Source organism: Octodon degus, unplaced genomic scaffold, assembly GCF_000260255.1.
Source record: "Octodon degus isolate 3935 unplaced genomic scaffold, OctDeg1.0 scaffold00107, whole genome shotgun sequence".
Lineage (NCBI taxonomy): Eukaryota > Metazoa > Chordata > Mammalia > Rodentia > Octodontidae > Octodon > Octodon degus.
This window is the reverse complement of record NW_004524683.1, coordinates 6,644,789-6,656,061: the sequence shown is the minus strand read 5'-3', so window position 1 is coordinate 6,656,061 and position 11,273 is coordinate 6,644,789. Positions and strand designations below refer to the sequence as shown.

General features: G+C 38.4%; 1 protein-coding gene across 1 annotated transcript in view; it reads right to left on the bottom strand.

Annotated features, from left to right (window-relative positions):
* Stil (STIL, centriolar assembly protein) overlaps positions 1-11,273 on the bottom strand; it is a 69,443-nt gene that overhangs the window by 16,926 nt on the left and 41,244 nt on the right. The window contains exons 9-10 of the mRNA XM_023724187.1: positions 8,779-8,893; positions 5,863-6,813 (exon numbers count right to left, since the gene is read on the bottom strand). Coding sequence (XP_023579955.1) covers positions 5,863-6,813; positions 8,779-8,893 — 1,066 coding nt within the window. The remainder of the gene's footprint in view (positions 1-5,862; positions 6,814-8,778; positions 8,894-11,273) is intronic.

The following is an 11,273-nucleotide window of genomic DNA, read 5'->3' as shown; positions in this document are numbered from 1 at the left end:
CCCCGGTTCCGCAAAAAAAAAAAAAAAAAAAAAAAAAAAGTATTACTATACCTAACCAATATTAATTTTAGAGGGTTAACCTTATTGATATAAGCATTATCAATAAGATTAGAAACAGACATTGAATCAATAATATAAAATGATATACGGATGTATAGTGATTTGGAGCATAAACACTAGCATCATGCATATATAAGCTTAGATCCTATTCTGCTAAACTGGGTGTGGTGCACACCTATAATCTCAGTACTTGGGAGGCTGAGGCAGGACTGCTGAAAATTCAAGGCCAGCATGGGCTATGTACTGAGTTCAAAGCCTGAACTACATAGAGACTGTCTCAAAAAACAAAAATGAACAAACAAAAAACCTATTTTGCTACCTTTTGAATAAGTTATTCAATTTTTTTTTTTTTTTTTTTTTTGTGGTGCGGAACCAGGGATTCAACTCAGGCTCTTGCGCTTGCCAGGGAAACACTTATTCTACTGAGCCATCTCCCTGGCCCCAAGTTATTTAATTTAATTCGTATGAGTAGGGCCAGCAAGATAGCTAAGCAGACTAAGTGCCTGTGTAGGTAAGCGCAGGGACTGGGTTTAATCCCCAGCACCACAGGCTTCTTGGGCCCTGCCCATGGGCATGCTGAACTAGCTACAGAGAAGGGTGTAGTGTGGTAATGCAGGCTGTAATCCCAGTGCTGGGGAGGCTAAAAACAGGAGGAGTTGAGTCTGAGCTGCATGGAGAGACCCTGTACCAAATACATAATCCCTATGAGTTTCAATATCACCTAAAACTAATGTTGTTGAGACTGGGCGTGGTGGTGCACGCCTGTAATCTCAGCTCTTGGGAGGCTGTAAACAGGCAGATCACTAAGAGTCCAATCTAGTAGTAAGACCATGAACATCCTGTAGACCCTTCTCTAAAAAAATATAGGAAAAAAAACCCTCAAAAACTAATGTTGTTGTGAATTATTAAAAGAGATGATGGCCAGCCAGATAGCTCAACAGCCCAAAGCACCTGTTTAGGCACAGCATAGTGGCTGGGATTTGATCTCCTGCATGTCTGTTGGCCCTGTCCCAGGGCAAGCTGAGACATCAATTGAGACTGGGTGTGGTGGCACACGCCTATAATCCCAGCACTTAGGAGGCTGAAAACAAGAGAATCACAAGTCTGGAGAAAAAAAAAGGGGGGGGGCGATGAATAAATTCTAACTTGCTGGGTGCTTGCTAAAGCCAAGTCCTACCCTAAACTTTTTTTTTTTTTTTTTAAACTAAGCTCCTTATAAAAAACTCACTTAACCTTTTCTTTCCTTTAGTGGTACTAGGGATTGAACTCAGAGTCTTCACACTGAGCTGTATCCCTACCCCTTTAATTTTTTTGAGACAAAAATCTCACTAAATTTTTCAGGCGAGACTCAAATTAACAGTCCTTCTGCCTCAGCTTCGCAGAGTGTTCATTACAGGCATAAAACACCATGCTCTGTATAAATTCTTATTTTATATTTTAATTAATTAATTTATTTGGTACGGGGACTTGAACTGAGGACTTTGCACTTGCCAGGTAGGTGCTGTACCACTGAACTATATCCTCAGCCCTCAATTTATAAATATACAGATCATCTCTCATTTTATTTATTTATTTAGGCAGAACCGGGGATTGAACTCAGGCCCTTGTGCTTGCCAGGATCTCTCTTATTTTATAGAAGAGTGAAGTTTAGAAAGATCACATAAGCATCACTCAATAATTTTTAGGGCCTAAAATTAGCCAGTATGCTATATATAAAAATGTATTTTCTTCTACTGTGGCCATAACAAGAACCAGAAGAGGAGTGTTTCAGCCAAAGGGAACTGAAAACTTATGAACTAAGTATAAGCATGTATTTTATATTTGAAGAACAAAAAGCATACCACAGTGGCTGCACTGAACATAGAAGGTGGTGATAAGAGTGGACAAAGGGAGACAGCTGAACCACAAAGGCCTTTGAGCTTGGTGTGGTGGCACATATCTGTAAGACCAGCACCTAGATGATGAGGCAAGAGGATCACAAATTTCATTCTAGACCAGGCAATTTAATGAGATCAGGTCTTAAAATAAAAAGGGCTGAGAATGTAGCTAAATGCAAAGCTCTGGAGTGCAATCCCCTGTCCACAAATAAAAACAAGCAGGGCAAGGTAGCACATGCTTGTGATCTCAGCACTGAGAGGCTGAATTAGGAGGATCACCACAAGTACAAGATGAGCCAGGGCTACACAATGAGTTCAGCCTGAGCTATACAGTGAGACTGCCTCAAAAAACAACAAAACTGGGGCCGGGGAGCTAGCTCAGTAGAATAAGCACTTACCTGGCAAATGCAAGGGCCTGAGTTCAATCCCCGGTTCCGAGAAAAAACAAAAACAAAACAAAAAAACCCCTAAAACAAAACAAAACAAAAAACACCCCAAATATAAAAGGCTTTGAGGCTAAAGTGAGGAATTTGGATTTTATTCCAGTAATAATGGACAACCATTAGCAGATTTTAAGGAGCACTGTGATCTGATCTGTGCTTTTATTTTTATTCATTTATCTTTTATTTTATTTTTGCAGTACTGAGGATTGAACTTGGGACTTCTTGCTTGTCAGGCAGGTACTTATGCTGCTGAGCTATCTCCCCAGCTCTGATCTGTGCTTTTAAAAGATGACTGTGCTATTTCTAATTGTGGGAAGCATGAGAGGACAGTACTGGAAAGCAGCATGTATGGGTATAATTAGATGAACATGTGAATCAGCGTGGCAGTATGAAAGATAGTGAACAGCAATTAAGTTCAGAATATATGTACAAAGTAGAACATAGGGCTTTCTTCCCCATCTCAGTGCCTCAGTGGTGGGGATTGAACCCAGGTCCTCACACATGGTAAGAAATAGCTTTACCACCGAGCTATAACTCCCACCCCCCAAAAAAAATCAAGGTTGTTTTTTTTTTTTTTTTTTTAAATTAGGCCCAAGTAACTTGATGTCAGGTGGTATCATTAACTAAGAAAATAATGATAAGGCACTATAATACTGGTTAACATTAATCAAGTACTAACTATACACCAGGTACTATTCTAAGCCCCTATAAATTCATTCAATTCTAAAACATTGTGTAAGATTTATATATAACCCTATGACATATATAAGAAAGCAGCCTGGGAGATAAGGCTACTTATCCATAGTTGCATAATATATATTACAGAGAAACTGAATTAGAATTCAAGAAATCTAGTACCAGAGCCCAGTCCTTTAACCACTGCAACAAAATGAAACTTGGAATACTGACAGAGGTGTAAATTTGGGTATTTTGAACTTTTAAAATGTACACTCCTTTTGACTTCAGTTTTATTGTAGAGATGCTAACACACACAGTGGGATGCATTAGGATACATATTGCTGCACGTTTGCAATAAAAGAAACTTCAAACTGACATAACAAGAGAAGAGTTACAAAAACTACATAATTACAACAGAATTCTATGCAGAATAATAAAGGGAGTTCTTATATGACCTAATAAAATAAAAGTATTTTTAAAAAAAGTTCACGGCTGAGCACTCAGGAGGCTGATCTAGGATCACCCCAAGTTTGAAGTTGGTGTGGAATTCCTAAATTTATTATTATTATTTTTTATGTATTTAGGGCAGGGTCTACAGCATCTCATTACACAGATCAGAAGGCAGCTATGCTCACCACTATACCACCAACACAGGCTTACTACACACATCAGACTGGTAGTGATCCTCCTGTTTTCAGCCTTAGGCATGCACCACCATGCCCAGTCTCAACTGCTGTCTCAGTGCGCCCCGGGAATGGGCCCAGCACAGCACACTGGGGATGGAACTCCAACCGCTGTGCTCTGCCTAAGAAGGCACTTTAGTCCGCTGAACTATCTGGTGGGCCCTGTGAATTTAAGTTAAGCCTGAAGTACACAGTAAAACACTGTCTGAAGAACTAAAAGTTTATGAATGAGGAAAACACTGTATATTTACTATAGAAGATTTTCTGTATATTTTGTATAATTCAGATAGATGAAAACCCAGTCTATGTTACATTTTAAACATTAAACCTCAAGTAATAAGATTTCCTAAATAGCGTAAAGGATCGTATTAGCGTTTACTGTTTTTTTTTTTTTTTTTTTTTAACAAGACAGGAAATAGATGATCAAGACTTTTCAATGTCTTTCAATTTAACTACCTTACATTTTTGTGTTTATAATAATGTATCAAAAAATTTCAGGGATTTACTTAGGTTTAAATGCTTAGTTGTTTTCATGTGTTCCTATTCAATGTATGTATTTAGTATAGGGTCTATAAGGTCTCATTACAAAGATCAGACTCCTAGTGATCCTCCTGTTTTCAGCCTCCCAAGTGCTAGGATTACAGGTGTGTGCCACCATGCCCAGTCTCAACCTCCATCTCAGTGTGCCCTGGGGGCAGGTCTGGCACCGCAAGGCACTGCACACTGGGGATTGAGCCATGGCCAATGCACTCTGCCTAAGCAGGTGCTTTAGTCTGCTGAGCTATATGGCTGGCCCTCAGAGCATTTTAAATCACAATTTGAATTTTTTTTTGCAACATGCAAACACCATCTTTCAATTTTATAAACAAAAAATTTTAAATAGCACATTATGCATATAATAATATATTTGTATAGATAAAATATAATGGAAAAATATGAACATTTCTGGTTGTTCCCATTGATACTGAGTATAAAGGGAGGGATAATTTGTGGTACATATGTGGAGGAAAGATGTTAATTAGGGGGAAAAAACCCACAATATTTGTAGTCTAAACTGTTCAAGGATATAATTAAAAGACTAAGAACTCTGCAATAAAGCCCTGAAGGGAACATTTCAGAATGAAGTGAGTGGAATAAATCCAATACAGATATACATTGTTACTGACTCACTCCCTTAATGTAGACTGGCTAGGGTTAGTATATGAAAGGATTGGCAAACTAGAGATATGCCAGCCTTTATATCTAGTTAAATAGAAGGCTTTAACATTTAGCTGCATATAAAAACTTACTGAAATATAAAGTCTTCATTAGAGACAGAAAATGAAAGAAAAATGTAATTACGCTATAGGTTAGATCACAGCAGTGGTAAGCCTATGGCTTACATGCCACAGCAGGCTGTTTGTATCACTGAATGCTCTAAAAGATCACCATTGCTGGGTTAGGATATATAAAAGAGAAGGCTTGGTTTCTAATACTGGTTCTACTATTAACTAGCAATGTAGCATTCAGCTAAATTCTCTCTAGTTCACATTACACTCATCTATAAAACAAACCTAAAATTCAGATTCTAAGGTTTTTTCTTTCTAGTTTTCAATTTTTTTCTATGAAATGTAGTTGATAAAGAGTTTCCAGGGCTGGTGAGATGGCTCAGTGGTCTAAAGCACCTACTTAGAACAAGCTAAGCCAAGCAAAGCACAGGGACCTCGGTTCAATCCCCCAGCACCACATGCCAGCCCACCCGCCCCCTGGTGGGCTGAGCTGGCTACACACAAAATAAATAAATAAATAAATGAATGAATGAATGAATGAAAGAAAGAAAGAAAGAAAGAAAGAAAGAAAGAAAGAGTGAGTTTCCAGTTTTTGTTTTGGTACTGAGCACTGATTCCAGGGCTTTTGGACTGAGCTACATCTCCAGTTCTATTTTTTTCAGATTTTATTTTGAGACACAGTCTTTAAGTAGCTAAGATTACCACGCTGGGTTTAAACTCATGATCCTCCTGCCACAGCTTCCCAGAGTGCTGGGATTACACACACATGCCAACATGGCTGGTAAATTCTCAGGTCTTCAGAAACCCTATTAATACCAAACATTTAGTAAAACTATGAAAGTTCCAAACAAACCTGTGCCTGAAGTAGTCTCAGCTGTCTGTCTTGCTCTGTGACAAATCGATATGCATCTGGAGATAATCCCATCATTCCATTATCTGACCCAGGTGTGGGAGTGTGGGTGCACAATACACAAGGCTGTGGGTTACATGAGTCCAGAGGTGAAGGCCATGCCACAGGTGATGGTTTTGTACTGCTATGGGAAGGACAACTATCCATGCCTCCTTGAGGTCTCAAGGCTACAGGACTACTTGAAGAATAGAATGCATTATGGTACAGAGCTGGACATCCATTTGGGTGAAGTAATGAATGCTTCTGAAGTGCGTCACTTTGGAGATCTTGAATGGACCCTACCGTATTTATTCCTTTCCAAGAATTTATGGGACTATACTGAATATGACCATAATGCTGACAACAGGTACAAACATTTGCGGAATAATAAGGTGGTAGTAATGGAGGAGGTATCTCAAGTTCCCCTGATCTTCCTGAATGATGGGACGAAAAGACAAAATTATGTGGGTGGGACTGTGAAACAAGAGAAGACTGCCTAGAATTAAATGTGGAGGGTCTTTGAGGATACTCTTCTTTTTGTACATTGCCATGAACAAGTACTTGAAGCTTCTCAGATACATCAGGAGGTAGCACATTAGGAGGAGATGGTTTAACAACGTTGTTTTCAAGATGGGAACAGGAAGATGGCTGTTTTACTTTACAAAGCTTCAAAGGAGCAGTACTCTGGGTTAATTGATTGGGTATCATTTTCAAAGGGTCTCCAGCTTCAGCTTCTGGGTTGTGTTTCTCATCATGAAGATCAGGCTGGAAGGGCTTCAAGTGCTCAGAATGGTTGATCAATGGAGGAATTTCAGTATTCATCAAAGCCAATGTATTAGACAGATGATTGGATTCTTTGAAATTGCTATCAAATACAAGTGAAAGTTCAGGAACTGATGGCTGGATCTTAGAAATCTATAAATAAGTAAGAAGAAACTTTTAGGAGAAAGATATGCTTTGCTTTCCTTAAACCAGTATTTCCAACGTAATATTCAATTATGAATTTTAAATTGTTCATTATGAGACTATCAACATATTTTCTGGGCATCTTATATGATCATCTATAAAAGTACAACTGTGAAAAAAATAAAGAAGGTCTTGTCCTCAGAGAAAAAAGGTAAACACCTCCCAAACTTCTTTAATAACAGAACTCCCTCTATTGGATAACTGATGAACACTGCTTAGATTACAGATGGGGAAAACGTTTCAGAAAACAGTTTTTACCTTCACTCCTAAAAAAGAATTATCACAGGCAGTGGCTTCACCTCTCCAATGAATATTTTAAAATATTTTGTTACTAAGTGAAGTTACTCTGTTATTTCTATTGAAATCACTTAAGAGATGGAAGAGAATAAAGTCAAAATGCTTATGGTGAATTTGTTATACCTTAATATAAATTTTAAGGAATCTTTCCTATTCCTTTTTCTTCTAATGTAAATAGCTAGTCCAATTAAGGTAAACGACAATTCTAAAATAGCCCGCTAGCTGGAAGCAATAAAAAAATTATGACAGGTTATTAGTAACTGACTTCTGAACGCAAACAGAAAGTTTTCTCTGAATATAGTAACAAAAACCAAGGTCAAATTTTGGTGATTGTATAGATTGCTGGGTTTATACAGTTTTGGCAAGCTCTAATTCTAAAATCAAACTTCCTGAATTAGAATGCCAGCTTTACTATACAGTTTGAGATCTTGGGCAGGTATCTTAACCAATCTATGCCACAGATTTTTTTCTGGGAGTAAGTACATGTACTTATTATGCATATAATATTATACATATGTGAATATGTATTACATATAATAGTAATGGTACGCATTTGTAAAGTATACAAAGTGTGATCAAAATATATGGTGATATTTAAATAAAAATTTATTACGTATTGCTATTAACCTCCCTTGAAAATATTCCCTGCTCCCTTTTGGTTTGAACATACTTATTCTAGCCCACTGCCACTTTCTGAAATGATTCAGGACGTATTCTTTATGACTTCATGAGGTATGATCAAAAATATGGTAAAGGTGGGTCTTTATAAAAACACAATAGTATGTCCTCATCCATGTTATTTAAAGCATCTTTCACTATTGGAATTTTAGTTCTTTTCCAAAGTGAAAATGGCCATGAAAGGTTAACACTGTGAATCAATTCAGAACATCAAGGTAACCACAACAACACACCTAAAGAGACATAAAAGCAGACTTCCTGAACTGCTTTAGAAAGGGGTGAGAACAGATGAGTGTGTTGGTGCATGCCCATAATCCCAGCACTAGGGAGACTGAGGCAGGAGGATCTCCATGACTTTGAAGCTAGCCTGGACTATACAGTGAGCTCAAGGCAACCCTGAGCTGCAGAGCAAGATCCAGTCGCCCCTGCCCCAAAATAAAGTGGCAAAAAATGATGGTATAAGCCTGTGTGAAGTGAGGGGGAACATTGGCAATGTGGTTTTTACTGTAATAAAATTTTAAACATTGGCTGCTTTTCAATCATACCTCATAGGGGCTGGTGAGATGGCTCAGTGGTCTAAAGCACCTACTTAGAACAAGCTTAGTGACCGCGGTTCAATCCCCCAGCACCACATGCCAGCCAGCCCTGCCCCCTGGTGGGCTGAGCTGGCCACACACACACACACACACAAATAAATGCTTTAAAAAAAAAGTTGGCCTTAATGTCATTTCTACAGTAAACATATAACGGTAAGAAAAATTAATGACTTTAAAAAAAAAAAATCATACCTCATATACATTTACATAGAGATAAAGCCAAATAGATACAGGGAGCTAGAACAATGCTTAAACAAGTTCTAGGTACTGTTCAGTACTTTAACATGAAGAGACTTTCGGGTCTCTAACCACAAAGGTGAGTTCATTATAAGGTCAGCGATACCTTCTGACTCACTGGATGAGGACTAGGAACTGGTCTTGGAGAAAAGTCTTCATCTTCAACACCAGAGTCAGGGTCACTTGCTGGTATTTTACCAGGAGTTAACTTCTGGGAACACCTAAAGAGTAGAAGGGGAAATAAGAAAAACTTTCAAACAATCTAGAATTTTTACTACTTCTTTGTTGAAATGAAAGAAAGTCCTTGATAATAATACCTGGATCTGACAACCACAAGATCATTTTTAAAATCAATGTTAGTGGAACAGAAAAACTGGCCTCCTCAGATTCCCTTTTTGCCTGATCATGGAAAGTTTAACCCCACGTTGTTGATGTTATGATAAATCAATAGTCAGAGTTCTTTCTGACTGATCATGATGAGGAATGTAGAAATAAGGCTTGATATATTATAAAAAAAACTTTATAATGTGGCAATGGACTGGCACATCAACTGTATTAAACACTGCATTTAATACCCAATATATTAAAAAGAAAAATGATTGAAAAATTGTTTTTCTATGTATTTATATCTGTGGTGGGAAAATACTTTAAAATATCACCTTCTTTTTAGTGAGTTGCAGTCTTTGTATCCAGATGGTACGTTCTAGTAGTACACAGAAAAATATTCAGTGCCAGCACAGAATTTCAAAAGCTGAAATTAGAGTTCAAGACTAAACACTTGGAATACTACACGTACCGTGATTTCTTGTATTGTAAACCAAATAAACTTGGAAATACATAAGGTTCAGAAGAAAGTATCCCACATTAAGTTTCATTTAAGTTGAGTTCTTCTAGCAAAAGGCTAACAAATTAACAAGATAGCTCAAAGTAGACTTAAAGATGTGATTGCATCTGAACTCTTCAGTATTTCCTGAACTCTTGTATCCTGGAGAGGCAGAAATAAAATTTTTCTGTGTAGGGTACTACAATGAAGCAATAAGACTTCTGCAAGATGAGTTTTAAAGCAGACAGAACTGTACCACTCCACAAAGCTCTCCAACATCTAAATGAACATGCGTAATACAGAATGATAGCCCATGAGCTTAGTGCAACATGCACACGACAGAGCTAGTGACCTCCAAAGGGTCACAGGGACTGCAGCAGCAAAGATGCACAAACCTGCCAAAAATTGGGTTCACATGAAAAGATCTTAGGCAGCAGTGCCTATGGTGAGACTCATGCCACCACTTATTACCATTACCGGCACATCATTACCTTGCATATAACCCAAGAGGAAAGAGGATAAAAAAAAAAAACACCCTAAGTTCACTGAAATTTAGTTTCTATAACCCAGTAGAATAATAAGGGTTCAAAATACAGTGATATCTCAGGTCATAAAATTAACTGGTGCCATGATTTGGGTTGCAAGAACCAAATCAAATTCAAGTTGACCTTATGGGGAAATATTTTTCTTTCTTTTCTTTTTTTTTTTTTTAATGGAATTTAAGACAGAGTCTACAGGGTGTACAGGGACTCACTACGTAGATCAGACTTACAGTGATCCTCCTGTTTTCAGCCTCCTAACCGCTGGGATTACAGGCTTGTGCCATCACGCCCAGTCGCAATCAACATCTCAGTGCACACCAGGGCCGGGCCCCACATGGCATGCAGGGGATGGAGCCCCAGCCTCTGTATTCTGCCTAAGCAGGCGCTTTAGTCCGCTGAACTATCTGGTGGGCCCCTTATGGGGAAATCTGATTTGGTTTAACTACCACTGTAGATATTACATTGAGTTACAAAAAAATTTGCATTTTTATACATATACATATATTTGATACACAGAATATCAACTATATATTTACTAACTATATACATACCCCCACACAAATTCCTGACAAAATGACTAAAATTCATTTCCTAGTGTTTTTGGCATCCAAGGAAGAAAGGAAAAATTTTAATTATAATGACAACTCTAGGCAAGAAATATTTTGCTGAAGTCTAGAATGACTGACTGATCTTTATTAAAGCTTTGATCAGAGTTGAAAATAAATGAAGTTTTAACAACATTGATAAAGAAATTATAAACGGGGCATAGTGGCACATGCCTGTGATCCCAGCATGTGAGAGGCTGAGACAGGAGGGCTGCTGCAAATTCAAGGCCAGCTTGGGCTGCCTAAGTGAGTTCAAAGTCAGCCTAACCTACATGGTAAGATATGGTGAGATCCTGCCTCAAAACAAACAAACAAATTAGTGTTTCTCTTCTTGGGCTTTTCCTTCCATAAACATTCAACAAAATGTTAAATAAAACCTTTAAGTTTAAGCCAACTTCCAGGCATGATGCTGCATGCCTGTAATCCCAGCACTTGGGAGGTTGAGGCAAGAAGATAACTGAGTTCAAAGTCAGGGGCTGGAGAGATGGCTCAGTGGTCTAAAGCACCTATTTAGAACAAGCTTAGCAAAGCATCAGGGACCGCGGTTCGATCCCCCAGCACCACATGCCAGCCAGCCCCGCCCCCTGGTGGGCTGAGCTGGCCACACACACACACCCCACTCTCTCTCTCT